General features: G+C 37.7%; 1 protein-coding gene across 1 annotated transcript; it reads right to left on the bottom strand.

Moving 5' to 3' along the window:
- Positions 1-1,776: 1,776 nt before the first annotated feature.
- LOC145991495 (DENN domain-containing protein 10-like) lies at positions 1,777-23,689 on the bottom strand. The gene is made up of 9 exons (XM_083127513.1): positions 23,630-23,689; positions 18,942-19,138; positions 17,937-18,033; positions 14,828-14,959; positions 12,700-12,803; positions 10,644-10,742; positions 9,750-9,867; positions 3,521-3,656; positions 1,777-2,084 (listed from the first exon to the last, which is right to left on the bottom strand). The coding sequence occupies exons 1-9, from the start codon at positions 23,667-23,669 to the stop codon at positions 1,949-1,951; spliced, it is 1,059 nt and encodes a 352-aa protein (XP_082983639.1). The 5' UTR covers positions 23,670-23,689; the 3' UTR covers positions 1,777-1,948.
- Between the last annotated feature and the right edge of the window lie 489 nt (positions 23,690-24,178).

Consider the following 24,178-nt stretch of genomic DNA (forward strand, 5'->3'; position numbering starts at 1 on the left):
ATTTTCTGTACATCAACTACAAAATTACGACAGTTGCACCTTGGGTTGCACAAATCTTTTTGATACAAGTCAAACATACAGGGTCCGTTCTGAAAGTATCCGAACTGTCCGCAGCGGTCGAGGGTTCGGGTAAGCTGCGCCAGGTGGCAGTGGGGACCTTAACCTTCAAAACAAGGCCTCGCTCAGTTGCCTGCGAGCAGTGGTTGAGGTGCAATCGCTCGTGTTGTGTACATGGAAAAAACGTCACGTCGAGAATTTGCAGTTTGTGGTTTGGTGAAAATGGGAGTGCACTTTGGAACAGTGCTACACTGTGCAATTTTATGTTAAACTGAAAAAAAAACTTTACGGAGACTTTAACCATGCTACGGGAGGCTTACGACCCCGAACCCCGAAAGGAAGAGACGAAGTTCAGAATGGCACAACCCCGCGTCCCCTCGTCAAAAGAAGGCCCGGATGTCAAATCAAAGGTGAAGACAATGCTCCTTGTCTTTTTCGATGCGAAGGGGGTGGTGCACAAAGAGTTTGTACCTGCTGGGACCACCATGAATGCAGCTTACTACAAAACAGTGCTTCAGCGTCTCCGACAGAGGGTCCAGCGCGTCCGGTCTGACATCGCCGACAGGTGGGTGCTTCACCACGACAACGCGCCGGTTCACACAGCCCTGTTGATAGGCGAGTTTTTGGCCAACGTACACGTGGCAATGCTGCCTCATCCCCCTTACAGCCCGGACTTGGCACCAGCCGACTTCTTTTTTTTTTTCCCCAATTTCAAAAGAGTGCTCAAGGGGAAGCGTTTTGCATCAATTGAAGAGGTTAAAGCTGCCACGACTGCAAAGAGGGTGTCAGTCAAGGACTTCCAGGACTGCTGTGAACAGTGGAAAAGTCACTATACTCGCTATATTGAGGCTGAAGGTGCCTACATTGAAGAATATTGACAGCAGTTATAATAGTTATCAATAAATTGTTTGCAAATAAATAAGTTTGGATACTTTCAGAACGGACCCTGTATAATCTAATCGTGTTTATTATGAACGTCTCTGATTGGTTAGCATATTCCTATAATACAATGTTGATTTGAACCAAGCCAGAGAAAAGGTTCTTCCTGGTTTCATGCACAAATATCTATTGTATGGGGAATAAAAGAAAGAAGTGAATAAGTTAATTCACTCGAACTTAAGAGCTCAGGTATGTACAGTCAGTGTTTAAACTTTAAAGTTTGATAGAACTTGACAACTTGGGCATCTGCCAGAGTAGCCAAGATAAGAATAATTGATTGTGCACGATTTATTACTAGTTCATAGGCCCCTGGTGCTTCGAATGGAGCACCCTCCTTCTTAGACGTAAGGTACCTGAACCCAATATGGCCTAACTAAGGTTTGAGATTTTTTCTAATGGTGTACAATGTCAAAAAGGTAAAACTAATCACATGATTCAAAAGAGAGAACATTTCTGGATGCTTACTGAAAATTTGAGTCAGTTCCGAATAATAACATGGGTGCAGTGATTTGATAAAAAGTAACGTTTAGGTCATATTGGGTGCTTTGCCACATACCCACCTTGAGCTGCCTGCCGTCAGCTGCTTTCACTATGGAGTTGTCCTGTAGGTTTTCAAGTGAAAAACTGCCCCAGCTTTATCTTTTTCAGGATTCTCCAGTTCTTGGAAGTCAAAAGCTTTATTGCATGTGCAGAGGGAAAAGGGGGGAAATATGAAACACGATCGGACAGGTCATAAGTGAAACAGAATCAACACAGTTAAACAATGAAACTTATCTTCATTTCTCAACGTAATATACAATATAACTATCTAAATAACAGTTATTTCATATCACATGCATGTGATATGTATTGATGCGTAACAGGTACTCTCTCTCTCTCAATGATTGGAATGACTTATGAATTGGTCCTTCCATCTGGAATGCTTTCTCTTGATCACACTGTCCTTGTGTTCTTACAACATCATCAGGTTTTCTGCTACTGCCAAGTTGAAGAGGAAGTTTTCGAGGGCTGGCGGAAGGTTCTTCTCCCTCAAGGTTTCTATTGTCACCATGCATCGGCCTTCTGGTGTAGTTACGGTGGCAAGGGACCTAGAAATAAATGGTACTCACACTCAATCAACATGAAATGCATTTTTAGACATACTGTAAGGACCATGTTTGCTTTATTCGATCTTACAAAACAGTGCTGAGAACATTTGGATCGATATTGACGCTCTTCATAATTCCGAGATATACAAGGGCAGGCTGAAAAGTAATGATGCCTACTTTTTTTGCGACGGTGTAAACACATTTTGGATTTTGAGCAACCATGCACTGTACTCTACAGAATTTCCCATTTCTCCATTCCAAGTTTCAAACTTCTATCACCATGGGTTGCTGAACTAGAGCAAGGAAAATGGCAGCATGTAACCATTCTATGTTGGTGCACCTGAAACTGCGTGTTGTGACAGAGTTTCTAACTGCAGAAAATGTGTCCCCCAATTGACATTCATCAGAGAATGAAGGTTTTTTATGGCAATGAATGTGTAACGTCAGTACTGTATGTTGTTGGGCTGTTCCTGCTCACAATGAAAACCCCAGCTGAGGAACTCTAACGTGTATGACAAGGAACTTCTTGTTGCCATTTTCCTCGCTCTAGTTCAGCAACCCCTGGTGATAGAAGTTTGAAACTTGGACTGGAGAAGAGGGAAAGTCTGAAGAGTACAATGCATGGTTGCTCAAAATCCAAAATGTCTTTACACAGTCACAAAAAAATAGGAGGCATTACTTTTCAGCCTGCCCTCGTATATTTAAAATGTTCAGAACATTTTTAATGTTAAAATACAAGTATGTATTCAGTTGCAATTATGCTGTATCAATCTCCATTAGCATTTGTCTTTACAATTTTCATAGAATTAGATACTGGATAATGAAAATATCAATATCAAAATCCACTTTTGACACACAACACAGAGACCTCCCCGGTGGCGCAGTGGTAGCGTTGTCGCCTTGTGATCAAGGGGTCCCAGGTTCGATATCCAGTGGAAGCACATAGTGGTTCGGATCCCACTTTAAACTGTAGGTCCAGTCCTGATAAGCCTTACTGTGAATAAAGTGGATTTAAAACAACAAATCAACCAACCAACACACAACACTGGCACAAAAATAATGAAAACTATGTCTTCTGTGTATGTTCCAGGGGAGGAAAAAATATTTAAGAGAATTTACCGATTGATTTGCTTTATTTTACTTCACCTTTGTGCCACTTTTGGCAAATCTGCTAAGATGGAGATGAGGGATGATATGATGAAATTGATGAATGGACACTCACAAACATCTATGCCCAGGCCAGGATTCGAACCCGGGATTCCTGGCATCGTAGCACGATGTGCTAACCACTCTGCCACGGGGGCCGGCTAAAGAGATTTTACAGTTTACAAATATTAAGCTTGCATCTTCAAGATCTGGAATGATTACCATAAAAAAAATTCCATGACAACAATAATTATTGTGCCACTGACCTGTACCTAATGATTTTTACTTACCTTAGTTGATTGAGCAAATCTTTGGTCTTGTCAGCTATCTCTCTGATGAGCTGTTGCTCCGACAGGCTGTTGTTCTCAGCCAGCTGGACAAGAAATAACGCAATTTCCTTGTGAGTTTTCGTCATGACCATGCTCTCTGGAAAGAAACAGCATGTATAGTCTTCACCTGGACTCCAAATGCATGTACAGTGTCTCTCAAAAGTTTTAGGACAACAACATTTTAAACTAGGGTACCCAATTTACACAAGGCGTTGGTGGGTTGCGTGTAGAGTTAGGCTCAATTTCAGGGTTGCCACATGCACAATAGATATTTATGAAATATGCGAAAGTAATAAACCTAAGTATTATTGTATAAAACTAGGGGAAAAAATCAGTATTACATTTGTTGCAAATGAGAAATACTTTCTGAAAGATAGAAAATAGATTTTCTAGTACTTCATTGCTGATGAGTCTACACAAAGAAAAGAGGAGAGAGGAAACTGAAGGGGACAAAAGAGAGGAGAAGAGAGACAGGGGAAGAGGAAAAGTAAAGGAGGGAAAAATAGAGAACAGAAGTGGATAGGAGAAGTAATGAGGAGAAAGGAAAAAGATTCTAGGAGAGATGAGGAGTTTGGAGAGGAGAGGAGGATACGAGAAGAGGGGAGTGGAGAGTAGAGTAAAAGAGAGAAGAACGAAAAGAAGAGGAGAAGAGTGCAGTGGAGTCATAAATCGGAAGACAGGAGAGGAGTGGAGAAGTGGGATGGAGTTGGGTTGAGTTGGTGTTTTTTAAGTCCACTTTGTGCACAGTAAGGCTAATCGGGACTGGACCTACAGTTTAAAGTGGAATCCGAACCACTTGTGCCTCTATCGGGTATCGAACCCAGGACCCCTTGGTTACAAGGCGACAACGCTACCACTGTGCCATCGGCGAGGCCCGAGTGTGGGATGGAGACAAGATGCGAGAAAAGTAGGGAAGGCAATATGAGATAAAAGCAGAGGAGAAGGAGGGGAAAGAAGAAGAAGAAGAAGGGAAGAACAGAAGAGACTGGAGACAGAGGAGAGAAGAGGTAGTTGCAGAAAACATTGTCTCAGCATCAAGAATTGATGCATTGATCAAATTATTGACACGAAACATTCAATAACATTTTGAAATGTATTAGAGAATGTATTCGATCAGTGCAAAATGCCTTTTGGCTGAGTACAGAGCAAGATAAAATCTTCCATGTAAGATCGTTGATTTTATCTGCGATTATATCACTAAAAACATGAATGCAATTTTAATATTTATAAGAATTATCCAATTTTTCTCCACTTCTCGGTCGTTGAAATGGAGATTTTGTAATTTAATATTTCCCCTCCCCAATCGTTAATTCCAAACTGAATCATTCCATTTCACACGGCATGGACAATGAACACAATGGGATATGTCTAAAACTTACAAAAATTTTCTGCCATGGGAAGGTTTGAACCAACGACCATCAGGTTGACAATCCTTAATGGTAACCACTACCCTACAAGATTTTGCTCCTGAAAGCAGGTAGAAGCAGCTGACCAATGTGAAATGTAGATGCAACTCTCTTTCTACATGTAATGTCTAAAGAATACTTGCTTGTAACAAAGAAAACGAAGGTAGTACGAATCGGCGAAAACATTTAAGAGAATTGCACATGATGAAAACTTTTCAGTCGATATTTGTGGAGGTATCTTTGCATTGAACTCGAGTGGGAAAATGGGTAAAATTAGTATGTCCTGAATTGCCACAAATATAAATAGTTATTTCGTCAATGTCTTTGGAGCAGTACACAATTAGTGTTAGAGTATCGGAATTCACGAGCTTATACATGAAAATATCCCTTTGAACGTGTGTCAATTCAGTTGTTTTATATATATATAAATTCCAGATGCAGAACAATGTAAATACTTTACTCTGCTATTACAAATAATGTCACCATGCTCTTCATTAATAAAAGGAGAATTAAATAAAAGTGAACAACTTGTAAAGAGGATCGAACCTGGGACCACTAGCAGCTCAATCAAGAACTCTAACGACTACACCACACCCTTACCTTCCGTTGTAACAACAATTTTTAAATATTCTGTCCCTCTAATATTATACATGGGTAACATGTAGTTGAACTGTTACTTTAGTTTTGAATTGCTTTCTTGTAGTATAGCAGCTATCTTCGAGAAATAATTTTCGAAGTGATGAAGAAAAGCGAGAATATTGGTAGTTGTGAAATTGTGAGTTATTTCTTCTAACTTATTATTGTGATTAGACATTATTAATGGAAAATATCTAGAGGCTCGAACATTCCAGGGCACTGTGATACTGCAACAGACAAAATGCTTCTTTACTGTCGCAGTCTCATCTCCAGAACAGTCTTATGAAATTTATTTAGTGTTGCGTAAGGTAACACTAAATAATTACACTGCTTGCGAACTGCTAAATGTGCGAAACGTTATACGTAAACAGGCGGAAAATTATATTCATAAAATCACATCACATTTGACAGTGTTAGTCAAGAGGTAGAAGAAGCTGACCAATGTGAAATGTAGATAAGAAAGGTGATAAGATGAGATGAAGGGACAAACACATAAGGATGGCACACAACACAAGTCCCATAGAGGATTATACTGGCCCAAGGTCCAGACACCACAGCCTCGTCAGTCTGCAAAATGCAGTCCAAGGTGTACAGACAGGGTGTCTACCAAAATAACATACCCAAAATTCTTGACTTTATCTTGAGCTTGCTTTCTTTTTTCTTAACATTCAATTAATCGGCCCCTACTTAGGTATAGTTGGAAATTAAGAAAATATACATTCTTATTCAATGAAAAATGCCTGCCACAAGGCCGTTTAAGATGAAAACTGAAGCTGTACTTTAAAAAGAGTTAGACTTCCTTTATGCATGTAAAAATTAATGCTTCAGACTTCATCCTGGATGGGGAATGGTCACATTACTTTACTTAATATTTTTACACAACTTCACGCATATAAGAATGTAATTCTTAAGAAACAAAATGAACAAATCTTAAACACAACTCAAAGCAATTTTAGATTTCCAAAAATTCAATTTTTATCAAATCCCAGTATAAGTATATAACAATGTAAAATCACTATACTAAAGGAAAAAAAATGATTTCTTGACATTCTTGACTGATAGACACCCTGGTGTACTACATGGAAGTGAGGTTGACATCTGGGTATCTTCACAAAGGATCATTCCTCACACCCCAAAGCACAGATGGACTACAGGATACATGAAACAGATTTAAAAAGTTTATTAAAATTACATGATGCAAAAGCCTTGTCAGTACCATGGTGTGGGATGCATGATGAAAACACAATATTTACTATTGCTATCTCCTGACAGTGTTGAGCAAAGCGAGACATTTCTTAGGCTGAAATCAGCAAGTACATGCATTTCTCAACTATTAGTCTATTGACAAAATTAGCTGAAATTTTACATATCGAACATTCCTAAAGAGTAGCAGTAAGAAGTATTATCAAAGGTTCATGTTCTAGCTGAAAGGTTAAGAAATAGAAATCAAATATCCATCCATTCATCCACATTTCAATTAAAATAATTAGTACATGCCAAAATTAACACTTCACACATTATTAATGCAAACTTTGAATAGGGTCATTCCACGCCAAATCTACAAAAAATAGTGTCATTTCTGACCCGACCATCTCAGATTTTTTCTGAAACTGTACTATTTGGTAGTCTTCATGAAGATATGAAATCCTGAGAAATTGTAGCTTCCTGTACGGTGTAGTTATGGAGTTTTTGGGGGCTTGAAAATACAAAAAATTGTCGATTTTTAGTGTGCACCTGAGACTTTCATGGATAATTGTTCTTACCCTAATTGACGTAGAGAGCTGGTTGTAGTCTTGTTTGAAAGGACATGAAATAAGCTTTCCAATGGTGTATCACATCACTATATTTAGAATAAAATCTTTTCAAGGTCATCCACTTTGACTTTGGACCTTGAACTTTTGAAGATTCATATCTGCAAATTCCTTGGAACTGAAATATATTGTTAACACAAGGTTACACTATAACATTAACCAAATTTGAAGTTGGGACAATTATGGGATAATTAAAGAAAAACAATTTAATTAGTATCGGTGTATGTTTTCAGCCAGTCATTTCTCGTGGGAGTTTGCAACATTGCACTATTGCATTGCAGACTTGCTAATATGCAATACTTCTGCAACTATAAAGTGAAGAATGTGTGCAGGGGGTCTTGTTTGAAACAAGTGTGGTAGAATGTTGAATAGATAGTGTGTTTAGTGTGACAAATTTAATTTGGGAGGACTTTTTTTTAAAAAAAATAAGATACCTTGATCACCAGCATCATGGCATCATCCAGATTAGAAAGCCTTGAAGATTTTGAGATCCGTGGAAACCTTGACAGTCCATATTTTGAAATTAATAAGTATCACCTGGAAATTAACACCAAAGCAGGAATAAACAGTGGATATCCACAGACAGATCAACACTTGAAACATGAATGAAGCCTGCAGAATTCATAGAAATTCTAGTCGAAAAAATGTGCACCTGATCAGAAATTCTTTCATGCCAACAAGCTTAATTTCTCAAGCATTTAAAAGAAACAGTTCTTGACAGGCACTACATTGTACTTTGTGATTCTGTAGAAAATTACTCCTGTGTGTTGCAAGATGCCTCACAAGGTTTTCACTGGAATAATGGTCAAACAACAACAATACATCCATTCGCTATTTATTATTTTTATTATTATTTATTATTATTATGGAAATCCCAATTCTTTGACAGTCATAACTGAAAATTTGGTTACCATATCAGATAGCATGATACAGCATTAGTTCACTTGCTCCAGAAAGTACTTATTACATTTTTGAAGGATTAAATTGGTTCTGACAACTGGGCCAAGATATTTTACTTTTCTGATGGAGCAGCAGCACACTACGAAAACCGCAAAAATTTCATCAATGTTGCCTACCATGAGGATGACTTTTGTATGTTGTGTGACCGATTTCCATTCCAGGAATCCAAAAGGTTCGTGCAGTACTTCCTTTTACAAAAGATGTCATACATATGAAACGTTATTCTGCATGTGATGAATTTATAGAACATCGTTTCATTATATGTTCAAATGCCTTAGAATTTACAGATATTACTGGATATTTTACTTGTGAATATAATAACAACTGGTGGCTAATGCATGTTCAGAAAGTGTCTGAAGACACCGGTGATTTACAAATTAACTTTCTTCAACCTCATGGACCATCAGGATCATTTTTATGTCCCCATTTGGTCCAACTGGACATTTGTTGGGTCCCGACGTGCAATGTTCTAACAAAAGTGGACCCTTCCACTGCTACAAGAATAACGTACACTTTAACAACGGACGAAAGCCAGCTTGCCATGCAAGGACTGAATGAATGAATACTGAAGAACAACCTGTGAACTATGGTGCATGTAAGTTATTTCTCAGGAAACAAACATTCTTGTCCATTTTTCATTACTGTAGCTAATCATATTATTCTTAAATGTAAATAACAACAGTGTTGCAAACTACCACTAGAAATGACTGGCTGAAAAAACCACTTACTAATTAAATTTGTAATTTTTCTTTCATTATCCCATAATCGTCCCAACTTCAAATTCAGTTATGTAATAGTGTAACCTTCTGTTAACTATTTCAGTTCCAAGGAAATCCCAGATATACATCTTCAAAGGTTCAAGGTCCAAAGTCAAAGTGGATGACCTTGAAAAGATTTTATTCTAGTAAATATAGTGATGTGATACACCATTGGAAAGCTTTTTTCATGTCCTTTCAAACAAGAATACAACCAGCTCTCTACATCAATTAGGGTAAGAGCAATTATCCATGAAAGTCTCAGGTGCAGACTAAAAATCGACAATTTTTTGTATTTTCAAGCCCCCAAAACTCCATAAATACGCCGCACAGGAAGCTACAATTTCTCAGGATTTCATATCTTCATGAAGACAACCAAATAGTAGAGTTTCAGAAAATTCTGAGTTGGTCGGGTTGTGGACTTTGTTGATTTGGCATGGAATGAGCCATAACTAAAAAAAAACTCACTCTTATCTTTCATGTTTTGACTTTTTGACCGAGCGTAAAATTTAAAGACTTAAAAACTGTTAGTAAGATAATGTTTCGTACACATTTTAATTTGACAGGATACATAGTTTACCTTTATTGTATTTGCCTCATTACAGAGATAGTTTTCCAGTACCTTTGGCATGAGGGGCGATGCTGATCTCCCTAGCAGGCAAATTGACGAGTAGGTCGTACAGGTCTATCCGACTGTCCACGCCTGCTTCCCGACACCCTGCCACGAATGAACTATTGCTCTGAAATACAACAGGATAGTAGTCATGATTGATGCGGAAAATGCAGTTTTAGTATTTCATATGCAAAGTTTGGTGATTCCACATTGTGAATTTGGATGTTTTCCGACCTCATTGAATTAATCGGAAAACATCAAATTCGCAACACAGAAACACCAAACTTCATGTACAAAACAACAAAATATGTTATGTTTTTCATAATTCCTTTCATTTTTCTCAACATTACAGACCAAGCTAATATTCCTGAAGTACATAGTTCACTGTGAAGACAAGTTAAAATTATGTTTAAATATAATGAGTCTGTGCCACTGAGGTACCTGTAGCCTATCCACAACTTAACAAATTCATCTCCCACTACGAGTGCATTTCACTGATTCTGATAAACACTAACTCGAGTCCAGTCCTGATTAGCCTGTTTGAACTCAAAGAAAACTTAAAACAAAAAAAACAAACTTTGACAAACAATGATGTACACTGGTTCCGTACTTAGAAAAATGCACAGGACAGCTGAATAAATATGAAAATGCAAAATGAATTGATGTAACTTGAAATAAATAATAAATTAATTCGATGCTGATGTCAAATATATGGACTTCATTTCATAATTAAAAGAAAAAACCCTTAAGATATTTAAATTGTTGTATTATCACTATAAATCTCTATTTGGAGCTACTGCAACTTCTATCTATCATAATTTCTCCAAAAAACTGCATCATGTTGTTGCATTATAGAACCTAACAGACAAAAATGTAAGTAAACCTTTCATTCGCAGAACTTACTTTCAGGTCTAACATTTCCTCAGGCACCAAGTCTACCCACGGGTATAGAGTTTCCCAGCCATCCCGATGCCACATTATTGCAGGGAACGTCCTCACTGACTGAGCAGGAGAGAGAGAGAAAAAAATTGCAGATTCAGTCTAAAAATACCTCACATATGAACTCTTTCAATCCATAACAGTAAACAATTATTATTAATGGTACGAGAGTTTCAAAACTTTTACTGTACAAATTGGTTGAAATTCTGTTAAAACATGCAGCAATAATAACCAGTTTTAAGTGCAAATGGTATTTGGAAAAAAATCTCTAGTAGCTACATATGATGATTAAGAAACATTAAAAAAGCACAAAGAAATTGATGCTGAAACACAGTGATGTGCACTGAGGAGTAGCTAGTCTAGCAGAGATAGATCAATCAATCTCACATCTCTAATTATTTTCAAATCACAATATTTATTGTCTTGTTGAAATCACGCCACAGTTTACATACAACACTTATATTTTCACGTGCTTCACGTCCCTCGGTGAGATCAGCGGGAAAGACTGGAAGGGGCTATTCTAGATAGCTTTTCCACAGCCTTACCAGTTTCAGTTAGAAACGGCCGCCAGAAGGGAAAGGGACGATTTCTGCCTCTACCTCCCTTGCCTCCTTGCCCCCCGCTGTAATGGTTGAAAGGTTGTGCTTTATGGTACCCTGGTCTATCTGCTATACGAACAGATATGGGAATTGGTTTCCCCTCGATACCTTTATAAATCCTCTGAAGAACTCAGGGGAGAAATTTCTGCAGTACTTACGTTCTCTGTATTTACACCACAACTTTATACATGTTGTATAATATGTATGTATAATGTAGGATGTAAAAATATAGTTTTATTGTTTATGAAATGGGAATGTATTATGTGCAGACAAAAATACTTGGAAATATTATGCTTTCTTTTATTTTTTTCAAATATGGAAGATATAATGATTAAATAACAAATATTTGCTCACGCTCTCGCTCACTCTCACCTTAGTAGTGTATCCGACGGTTGGTGCTTTTCTCTCATCTTTGTTGTCGGCAGACGTTCGTGAGGGGAGTGGTTATCACAGCTTGCTACAACAGCACGGGTTCGAACCCCGACCTGGGAATGGGTGTTCTTTGTGTGTGTCCTTTCATCAATTTTATCATATCATCTTCGGGATTACCCAAATGTGCCAAAAAGAGACGCTAAGTAACAAAAAAATCAAATCAAATCATTTACTGATTGTTTGATTTAGTTTATTTTCCATTTTCTTCCACTTTTGGCTAATCGCGAAGATGATCCGATAAAATTGATAAAGGGACACACACAAAGAACACCCATTGTCAGGCCGGGATTCGAACCCAGGATTTCTGGCTTAGTAGTAAAATTAAATGACTTTTTTTCCTAGTCATTCCTCAATTTGCAATCTTTTCAACCGTTGACTTTCTCTTTTTAGGAATACTGGGCCCTAAAAGGGGTGGGGTTGATCCCCAACAACCCCACCTTGGGCACGCCACTGACTGCTACCCCAAGTGTCGACGTCACCGCACGTCACTGGTGAAACATTAGGGGCATACACATGCACATTTCACGAGGATGAAAACATTTTATTGTGTAATAAATTAAAGTTTCCAGCCATTTTTTAAGATTTCATCCACCACAATATTCCCAAAGTGTCATTTACATATCTTAATTTTGAACTCAAAATCCAGTTATCATTTGTACTAAAATGTTTGTTATTAATCTACTGTAAATATGTGCAACTAGCAACTACACATCATGAAAAACAACATTAAAAATATATATATTTCTTTGTTCCAGAGCTCAACAACTCGCCAAGCTATGGAGCTAATTTAAACATCTGAAACTACCAACATGATAAATATTGATTTACATGATCTGGTTACATTACTAACACATACAGTTCAACATAGAAAACCATCAATAAGCTTTATCCGTGAGCTACCAGAAACTCACAATCAGCAGTTATGCAATCCCTGCTCTATTCAGTATGATTAGTAAACTTGCATCTACTCCCAGACATGTAATATTTACCCTCAATAAAAGTTCTAGGCTATGGTGATAGACAATTATTCTCTTCTTTAGAAGTAGTGCCGTGTATATGAGAATGGACTCCAAACCAAAAGTGCTGATAAGATCTGAAAAGCCAAAAAAAAAAAAAAAAAAAAAAAAAAAGGGCATTAATTGAGAAATTAAAATAACAAGTTTCAAAAGTATTACTTGCACAATTGAAATTTTACTCTGAACAGTTATAATTTTAAACAATATGGAAAAAGATAAAAATTTCAGTACACAAACCAAGTTTATAATGGTGAGTTAAATCAAAATTGATTAAAAAAAACTACACTAACTAGAAAAAAAAATAGAAGTTTTATTTCTAACACCGAATTCATAACTTTCACTTATGAGAAATGCCAAGAATAAAAACATTAAGAGGTTCTGTTTTTTTAAGGTGTCTGGCAGTACAGAATTATCGTGTGCGGGTTGAACTAATGTTGGATATAGGCCAACTTTCATTGGCTCTAACAGCACTACAGAAAACTTCAGGATAATTCTCTGCAAGTACAATAAAAAAATCTGGTGTAAACAGAACAAAAAAACTGTGTGTTTTTTAATGAGAAAATAGAACAAAATACTTTATGTTTGCAGCTATGCATATCTTTCATTGATTCCTGCCAACATACATGCTTGGATATTTTGCAGAAATTTAAAGGTAAATAGTTGTGTTAGAGCATACCAATTTATTAATTATTGCTCTGGAATTTGTCATAACTCTCAAGACTTCAGAAAGTGTTCATTTCTAAATAAACATTAAATTTTGTGTTTAAGATTGTATTTCACATCATTAAATGACAATCTATGGTAGAAAATGTTCCTCATATCTTTTAAAAAGTCCAAACAAGAACATTATGGTGTATAATTTCAAATTTTACTTTTCAACCTAAAAAAAAAATGCATACCCTGGGCTATGGAAATCTGAATATTAATTTTATGTTGGAACTTGAAGTCTTCAATAATAATGCATAAAACATACTAAAAATTATTGTTTGTCAAAAATTGATTTTAAAAATAAGATTTAATGTGCATTTTGTATATGTAGGATACCCCAACTCCGAAACAATGATGTGGCTATGCAATAGCATAGTCAAACATGGGCTCACTTGTGTCAGGCACATATCAAAATTTTACCAAATTATCAAAAATATGTAATCAATATAAGGGAGATGTTTACAAAAGATTTTGTGACATAATATGGTGCCGAGTCTAAAACCACACTTTTACCACTATTGAGTCTGACAAGTCAGTTTCGAACAGTGGGGAAAAGGATCACATTGGTAGCAATCAATACGGAAACACTTGTTCAGTGGAACAAATTATCCAAATGCCTAAAGAATGCTTGTAATTTCTTTCAACTTGTTCCATCACCATTGCTACAGCACAGACGAATGGAGATATACTAATTATGAAACTCCTGCGGTGCAGAAGGTATTAATGAGCTAACTATGATGATAACGGACAGGGATTTAATATCACACCAGGGAAAGTACTGTTATTGTGATTTTTTCAAGACAGCAGACACATATACCGTTACAAGGAGAAAAATTTTGAATGATGAAAAATTACAATTAAAAATATCCAAATAGTATTTTTGGGACACAGTACTCCAAATTAATATACTTAGTGGTAAGTAAATACATTGCCAATTGATAATTATTTTTCTCCTAGCAATTTTCAAACACTTTTGGAAGGAGAAAGGTACCTGAAAAAAAAAATTCTGACTATGCCCTTGTGTTTTAAACTGACACTGGTGGCCCTATTTTTAACTTGCGTTTCCTTTTCATGCTTAAATGATGCTGGCCTCACTACTGAAGTTCCTGGGTTTGAGTCCCATCCTGAGCATGGATCTTCTTAAGAGTATCCACTCATCAGTTTAATTTCATCATCATCACCATTGTGATTAGCCAAACGTGGCAGAAAAGCTATGTAAAAGAATGAAAAAATATAAATAAACTCTTAAATATTTGCATGCATGTTATGTGAGCAGAAGCATTAGCAAAAATTTAAAATTTTGCAGTCAGGTATGAACAACTTATTTAAAATATGTATACTATGAAAACAAACAACAAAAAAAACATTATAACAGAATACTGTTCCAACATACCTTTTATATTTGTATTTGAATATGCCTTTCGTTGATCAAAATCTCTGGCTAGAAATGTTCCATTTTCTTCTGTTGTACAGCTGCCCCTGGTAACCACACTCAAGTACAACTGGAGTAACATTGCAGGATTCCCTGAAAAGGGGTAAAATAAGAGAATGAATTATTTCTAAATTATATGGGTGTTTTAGAATGGATAAATTTGTACATATAAAACAAAGGTCCTTTTACTTGTGCCAATTAACATGCATTTGCACTACTTTATTGGATCACGGTAGAAGCGGAGATTTACTGATCTTCAAAATGTTAGTACAGTCCATTTCTAATATTTATAATACTTACAGTAAAAAAAAAAAAGTGGTACCTAATAATTTGCAGAAAAGGACACTATAGGGATTCAAGTCTGAAAATCTTACCTTCCCCATATTTTCCTATCTTGCATATTTTTTCAATCACACACCACCATTCTATCAACTTTTCTTTTCAATCTGTTTGTTTTATCCCTGTAACAACTTAGAGAGTGCTGCCATCATGGATGTCCGCTGGATTTTTTCCAGGGAGGGGCAAGGAAGGTATTTTTTTCCATGGGGGCAAACGAAGGCAAATTTTCCCCCAAATTAGTGTTGTTCCCTACAAAACATTGCTTAAATTTGAATTTATGGTGTTCACGCAATAATGAACACATATTATTGTGGCTAAAATGAAATTATATGTGTGAAATACATATTTTTTGGTTGACTTTCATTTTACAGGGGGAGCACGGCCCCCCCTTTCGGATGCCCATGGCTGCCATCTATCTTCATCCATTTAATTTCTCCCTTCTCTTCTTTCTTTCAACTTAATATTATGCATACACACAGATATATATATATAATAGATAAAAGCAAGGAGGGCCAAAAGGGCTAAATAAAAATCAAAGAAGAAAGGAAACACTCACCGGACAGTGGAAAAATTCAAAATTTTTGCTAACTTTGTAGCATCTTTGGTGTGAGAAGAAAGAGATGGAACCAAAGTTGGGGCCCTGCATAGTTGCCAGGTCCCCATCGAAGAAGAAGCGGTGCGTAGAACAAAAAAAAACACTGTTTCGTCAACAGGCTCGTTGAAAACTGTGAGTGGGGATGTTACTGGGTGGCCTTGTTCAGGTCAGGTTGATGGTTGCACTCATGGTCGATATATATAGGCACTGACGTGTTGGTTGGTTGGTGTAGGAGATGGATGATTGCTACCCAGAAGCAGTCGTTGAAAGGGATGTTGTGATGGTTGGTGTGGACGGTGACAGTGAAGTCCAGGTTGTGGGTGGAGGAGCGGTTGAAGCGAAGGTTGAGGTCAGTTGATGTTTCCCCCAGGTAAACATTACCACAGATGTTGCAGGTGAGGATGTAGATTAGGTTTGAGGCGTGGCAGGTCCCTTTGGAATGGAGGGTAAATTTGCCAGTGGCCGTGTGCACCTGGAGGGTGTGAGACGTAATGAGGATGGGGCAGGTTTTGCACCTAGGGCGGTTGCATTTGTGGGCAGGGTGGTGTTGGTTGTGTGGTGGAGTGCTGTGGACCAGGATGTTTTGAAGGTTGGGGGGTGTTTGAAAACCACTCTGGGCTTGTCGGGAAATATGTTTTGGATTCAGGATCACTGTGGAGAATGGGGAGAAGACAGTGTAGTGTGTGCCTGATTTTGTTGAGGTGGGGATGATACTGGGTGATGAGTGCAGGTGGGTTGGTGGCAGCAGGTTTCTTGGTGGTAGTGGTGTGTGAAGCAGATCGCGATATTTGTTTGGTGACCAGGACGGAGGGATATCCACGGTTGACCAGGCCTTGGTGTAGGTGGAGGTTATAATTCTGGCGGGAGGTGGGTGAAGTGTTCAGGTGCTGTACTTAGCTCTCTCAGTGAACATACACGCACATTTCTCTTGCTGTCCAGTCACGTGATATACAGCATTTGGGGTGTCAGAAACCCCATGTATACTGTTAAAGTGTAGTTTTTTAAAACAAAGTGGAATCATCGATATTGTTTTTTATTAGAATGTGGCACAGCAGGCCTTTATCGGATTCTGAACTTTGCGATGTATTGATGAGGGATGAAGAAGATATTGAAACCAACACCCAAAGTGACGATTCTGGGTCCTTAGACGAGGATTTCATGTTGGAAGAAACACACCAAGACACATCAAGTGATAGTGATGCCTCGGACAGTAATGTTGATGATCAGCCAGCCACATCTCAGTCAAAGAAGCAGGTAAAAGGTCGCAATGGTCACCTGTGGAAAAGCTGACAAGGATTGGTAGGACTCCTGCAAGGAATATTGTCAACTTTACTGCTGGGAACAAGCTCCCTGCGGAAAATTGCAAATCCATTTAGGATGCATGGGCACTGCTTTTTTACGACGATATAATTCAGAATATTACAGTGCACACCAACGAAGAAATCGCTCGGCAATCGACAAAGTATAAAGCAGAGAACAGATTCACAGGGCACACAAACGAACTAGAGGAACTACTTCAAAGAAAAGATGTGCCATCTGTCCCAGAAGTAAGGACAAAAAAACTGCCTTAGAGTGTAAAATGTGCAAGAAACCAAAGTGATCAGACCACCGTGCCGTGGTCTGTATTGACTGCGACGAAGTTTGAATAATAATGAACACTGATGAATATTCAGATAAGTTTTAATTTTGTACTTAATTTGTTGTTATTAAAAGATATTAATAATTCCTTTTACATTTTATGTCGAAATAACATATGGGGTTTCCTGGACCCCATGTATACGTTGTGATCGTAATTTTAGCGTATACATTCTAGGGTTAAGCTTGTATACTGCACAATACTAATTGAAGGACTCGGGACTAAAACAATGGTAAGCAACATTTTAGTCATTATTGAGTTTCTTAAGCAGAAAGGTTATTAAAAGTACATTGTACATAAATTGTTTTTGTGTTGTGTTTACTGATTTCAGAAGGATTCAATACAAATTACAAGATGTGGCAATTACACACAAAACTTGAAGGATGGCTCTTTTTCCTTTGTAACTCAATAATGAAAAAAATATCACTTACCATGTTTTACCTCCAAGTCCTTCAATTATTTTGTACCTATAAACACAGCAGCTATTTTATATTGCTTACCTGTTTTACAGTACGTTCTGCTGAGTATTCTACACAAAGTTTCATATTTCTCAGGATTGAAGTCCTTTGCCCAGAGAACAAGAGCAAACTGTTTGACCTGTTGAACAATAATACAGTGTTGAGAAATAAATCTTTCAATTTTTGTAATGTAGTATTAATCTAATTCAGTTTCTACTAAAGATGAAAAGACGTGAATTTTTTTGTTCATATCAATGTAAAATTTATCATTACTGATATTCTAGTGATCCAATATTGCAAATGTTTCTGGGGAACACAGAATTAACATGTTTAACCAAGTGTACCCCAGGCCTTCAATGGCAAATATCAAAAGTCAATCATTTAATGTGCCCGAAAAGCAAGGTGATGAAGTACTGTAAGAACATAAGTGCACAAACCCGAATGGAAAACAATAGCAAAAAATGCTAAATTTAAGAGAGTATTTTTATTCTCTGTAAGAAATACTTTGTTTTCCTAGCTTAATCACTAGGGGTGCCCAGGATACCCAAAAGTCAGTACTGGGACCAGAAAGAAAATTTCCCATCCCAATCCCAACTTCGGGAAATCATTTCCTGACTTTTTGGGATTCGATTTCCCGACTTTTGGGATCCCAACAGTCAGGAAATTTAAAATGGTCATGTTTAAAAGTGGTTAATTCTCAATGTTGTCTGTATTGTAAGTGTCTGAAACTTCCTGGAAATTGTTAGTTTTTATTCCATAAATGCACATAAGATAAAATTGAATGTAGAATTCGAGATTTCCACAATGTCGGGAAATTTTGATCATTTCCTGTCCAGATCCCATTCAGACCAAAAAAAAATCATCACACCCCTGTTATTCAGTATAAAGAGCAGTCCCCTGATGCCAATACAATAAAATGTTAAGATTACTTTTCAATACTTTTAATTTAAGGGACTTCAATTTTAGTGTCAATATTCTTCTGCTAATACAATGTTCAATGAACCTATTCACAACTTCCATGATACACTGTTAAATATTTATACTTACTCGAGGTAGATTGTCTGATTCGATAACTTCTGTACAAATTATATAGTACCATTGTTTTTTGAAATGTCCATACACGAATGGCTGCAGGCATGCGTGATCTCCTTCAAGACAGCATTTCCTCAACACTAAAGACTGTTGCTGTTCTGTTACTGATGGATATGTCCACGTCCATAACACATCTCCATTGATGTCCTTCTCTGGAAGAAAGTAAGTCACATTGTATTTTGATATAACACATTGTTTTTCCACCTCTTAAACTATCATGATTAGGATGAAAGTTGCTTGTATGAAGAATACGAGACTTTATGATAATGAAATTGTAAATATAAGACTGGAACAGTTGACCCCCCGTACACCTGGTGAAGTGTAAAATTTTGTATGGTTTGTGAAGGTTTTTAGTTCATGGAGATGTGTTATGATGAATGCACCTCCATTAACATAACCTGAAGCAGCCCAGCCCAAAGGCTTCGTGCACATGAATATATCACCTGACATGACAATCCAAAACATGAGATAGGGCACTGCCCACAGCTTCATGGACACAAAATATTAATTGCATAAATCAGTAAACTTACAACAAATACAAATTACTTTATGTTTAACTGTGCTAATTAGTTTCTTCGAACTTACTTTCATAATCGTTTCCAGTATTCTAAAGCACTTGCAAAAAAAATTAAACATTCTGTTACCCCAATATGGATATGAACACACCTTCTCGAAAATTCTTGTGGAGTGCCATGAAAAATTGTGTGTGTGTGGATAAATCACTCATGAAAATATATTTCTATTCTTTCTCAAATATTTCAAAGGTGAGGACACTAATTAAATTGCACTAAAGCATACCAATGTATACAATGTAGAAGGAATAGAATTTATTGAAATACAAAAAAAAAACAAAAAACATATACAGTGGAACCTTGATAACTCGAACTTGATAGGAAAAAGATCAAGGATATCGACTTACAAAGGACTTCATGTATTTTCGAAGAGAATATATCTCCGATGCACAATTGCCATTCTTCCTCTACGTGGACCGGATGTTCCGTATGTCTGATGACGTAACCCCCTGTCAGTGTTTCCAACCATGCCGTTGTTTTGCAAGAAGGCGATTTTTTTTTTTTTTAAAAGCTGTATCGCATTGTTTTACGAACAAAATTTTAACTATGCTTGCCTAACCTAACCGAACCTAACCTAACCTTGTCTGAAATGGTTCGTGGGGCTATCCGTAAATGGTTTTTGGGGCTATCCGTCAATGGTCTTTGGGACTATGCGCTAATGCTTTGGTTTATAATTGGCTAGACTCTAGTTTACGTCTTTCTTGCACACTCCTTCTTGCCCGTTTACAAAACCATGCTAGCAGACAGCCGGCGCTCCGGCATCCGCAGGGTAAGTTTTTCTTTTTACACTTTCTGTCACTAACCATTCACGGGAACGAGGTATGCCTATGAGGTTAGGTTAGGCCTGTTAGGTTAGGTTCCATTAGCATTCATTTCACCAATAAATATGTGCTTCATCATCGAAAAATGTCCTCAGTACGTTCAATCACGCATATCCGGACAACATCGGTATTTCTCGATTTTCTCCTCCAGGAAATTTTTCGGAACGAGTTTACAATACCGGACCACTCTTCAATTGCTATGAAATTTCGCCTACTCACTAATTGAGACCTCCTAATCACGAATCTGCATGTAATAATTGGCGGTGAAGTATGGAAATCGATAAAAAAACGAAATAAACTATGTTTTCTTAACGTAACGTAACCCTACCATAAGAACAGCAGCTCCACGAAACACGCCATTTTCCCCGAATGAGTGTCACCTATCGCACAACACTGTAGCAACATTGTGTTCTGACGTCACGGGAGAGAGCTTCATGTTAGGCAATACAAGGTAACGCATCTCTTAGCGAAAATATTAATTTTTCTTTGTATTTATGCTAATGGAACCTAACCTAACCTCGTAGGCATTCCTCGTCTGACGTCAATATTCAAGGTTGCAAGATTGCTGTGCGTAAAGGAAGAGCATTAACGAATTGCGAAAGAAAGATGGTTCCGAATTGCTGTGTATGGACAATGAACGTGGTAAATCGCAAGGTTATTTTACAAGTTCTACACGTAAATGTACAATTTTAACAAGTGACCGCCAAATATGAACTACAGATACGTCATCAGGACACCGAAGTTAGTAAGTAGGCGAAATTTTATAGAAATTGGAGAGTGGTCCGGTATTGTAAACTCATGCCAATTTTTCCTCGCCTTGGGATTTACTTTGTTGAATTCCTTATAAAATAACCTTTCCAACGATATATGACACACATTCCTTAGGAGAAGGACGTAAACCAGAGTCTTACCTTTTAATTTTAACTACGTTTGCCTAATCTAACCTTCCGTGAATGGATTGTGGGGCATGTTTTTGGTTAATAAGGTTGGAAAAACACTGCATGCCCGCTGATGATCGACGACGCGCCAAGCTGTGCCTTACAAAAGCGAAAAAAGGAAGAACAATAAATACTCGTAATGTGAAAAATTGAAATTATTTTCATGAGAAAAGCAAAATCCCACCTTAAAGAATGTGGTAAAAATTTACTATCCTTCGGACACCTCTATTTTTTTGGTTTCGTCAATTTTTGACATTGATACTTACGTATCTGCTTCGCGGAACATTCCTGAAGGTGTATTAACGTTGTTTTGATGAAATTAATTGCAATTTTTCACATTACCAGAACGTCTTTCTGGTAGGTGTTTTTCCTTGCCTGAGACACAATATCGCGAGTACACCTTCCCACATAATTGCACGTCCGGCTTCTCTTTTGCCAAATTTTTGACATTCGAACTTACGTATCTGCTTCGCGGAACATTCCTGAACGTGTATTGACGTTGTTTTGATGAAAGTAAGAGCAATTTTTCACATTACGACTACCTCTTCCTCCTACCTTTCCGTTTGCCTCACACACAACATGGCGCGGACACCTTCGTAAATAATAACGCGTAGGAATGACGCATCGGCCTTGTTTTTTCTCGATTTTCAATTGTTATGCAGTGTTTCAACCTTCGTAACCCAAGAAATGCCCATCGACAAACTTAATCAGATCTATTTACGAATATTTTTTTCGAAACCAATTTTTAACTATTGAAATCTTTGCGTGGCCCTACTAACCTATCCACGCGCCAATGGTTCGTGGGGCTAGCGCCAATGGTTTGTGGGGCTAGCGCCAATGGTTCGTGGGGCTAGCGCCAATGGTTTGTGGGGCTAGCGCCAATGGTTCGTGGGGCTATCTTTTTCACTATTGAAACCTTTGCGTGGCCCTACTAACCTATCCACGCGCCAATGGTTCGTGGGGCTAGCGCCAATGGTTCGTGGGGCTAGCGCCAATGGTTCGTGGGGCTATCTTTTTCACTATTGAAACCTTTGCGTGGCCCTACTAACCTATCCACGTGCCAATGGTTCGTGGGGCTATCTTTTTCACTATTGAAACCTTTGCGTGGCCCTACTAACCTATCCACGCGCCAATGGTTCGTGGGGCTAGCGCCAATGGTTCGTGGGGCTATCTTTTTCACTATTGAAACCTTTGCGTGGCCCTACTAACCTATCCACGTGCCAATGGTTCGTGGGGCTAGCGCCAATGGTTCGTGGGGCTATCTTTTTCACTATTGTAACCTTTGCGTGGCCCTACTAACCTATCCACGCGCCAATGGTTCGTGGGGCTATCTTTTTCACTATTGAAACCTTTGCGTGGCCCTACTAACCTATCCACGCACCAATGGTTCGTGGGGCTAGCGCCAATGGTTCGTGGGGCTATCTTTTTCACTATTGAAACCTTTGCGTGGCCCTACTAACCTATCCACGCGCCAATGGTTCGTGGGGCTAGCGCCAATGGTTTGTCCACACCCGGCACAAACTTTACAACACACCCACCACACGTCATTCTCCAAACCCTCGATCCACAGTTCTAACTCTCGTCGCAAACGCAGGCAGTTCGAAACACTGGATATCAACAAAACACAATCACGACACGTCATGATAGTCGTCACGACGGTGTATGAAGGTGATGGTGTATGAAGATGTACGAACTTCATGGTATACACAGATGTACGCGCCAAACGCTATCTCCGTCGGAGAATTAATTTTCAACGAACAACCTGAATTTTAGCTCTGAAACATTCCCAAATCACACAAAACACCTTCCTGATGTTCGACAATGCTACAGGAACTAATTACGGTAAGTAGTTTCTTCTGTACAAATAAATAAATGTGTCCGAAGGATAGTAAATTAGTACCAAGAATGTTTGTCAATGCATAATAGTTAAGTAACAATGTCAAACAAGACGAAATGAACGAGTGAAAGGTGTTTTCCCCATACCAAACAAATTTATGAAATTTCATTGTATACTTGAAACATAGTTTAGTGTAAGCAATGTGTGCAGTGTTAATTTGCTGTCATTTGGACCCATCCAAAGTTGTGAATAATCATCGTAGTTAACTTCAAACAGATTACTTGAGAATTTCCAATCATGTTACCACGTACATGAGAAATTTGTCCATCTTTCAGAAGTAACTGTATGAAAAAATAGAAAAGGCCACTATTTCTAAACAGAAGAAATTGCGTGACAATCAGCTGAAATGTACTCTCCAAAATTCTCTTGTACTGAATTTTCATAATTCAAATTATTCGCAGTAACATTGATTTACCTATGATATTGCTTGAAATCAAATCAACACATGACGCCATCTTGTTCCTCCAGCGCCACAGATTACTTCCAGAATGAGTTGGGAAAATGCATTAAATATTTATACACTGTTCCCACCGAAGAATGTGTCCCTGTGATTTGTTGGGGGGGGGGGACCTCTTGAAGACCACGTCATCACGTAAAAATGTAAAACCACAGTACAGTCATGGGCACTTCTGGGTTGTAACAATTCCATTGGAAGTTAAAGGTAGGACATTTCTTTTATAAGGGCGGGGAACATATTTTCCAACATAATAGAATCGTTGGTACTACTTTACTATACCGGAGACACCTATCAATGTTTTATTTCACAATTTTTTACATTACTAACGTACTTTTCTGCATTGGGGAACATTTCTTTAGGTGAAATAATGAATTTCTAACGAAAAATACCTAAATTTAAAAAAATAAACATTTCACGAAATTTTTAACCAAAAAAAGTTGAATTTTTTACATAAAGAGTAATTATTAAACCATTGACATTAGCCCCAAAAACCATTGACATTAGCCC

The sequence above is a fragment of the Lepisma saccharinum genome, chromosome 8 (genome assembly GCF_977018435.1).
Source record: "Lepisma saccharinum chromosome 8, izLepSacc3.1, whole genome shotgun sequence".
Taxonomy (NCBI): Eukaryota; Metazoa; Arthropoda; class Insecta; order Zygentoma; family Lepismatidae; genus Lepisma; species Lepisma saccharinum.

What these genes read in the sequence shown, in the direction of transcription:
- LOC145991495 (XM_083127513.1), bottom strand. Translation starts at nt 23,669, where the DNA reads ATGGCGTCATGTGTTGATTTGATTTCAAGCAATATCATAG. An exon ending in GATTTCAAGCAATATCATAG is followed by an intron (nt 19,139 to 23,629) that starts GTAAATCAATGT and finishes ACTTTCTTCCAG; the next exon opens with AGAAGGACATCAATGGAGAT. An exon ending in CAGAACGTACTGTAAAACAG is followed by an intron (nt 14,960 to 17,936) that starts GTAAGCAATATA and finishes ACCCCTTTTCAG; the next exon opens with GGAATCCTGCAATGTTACTC.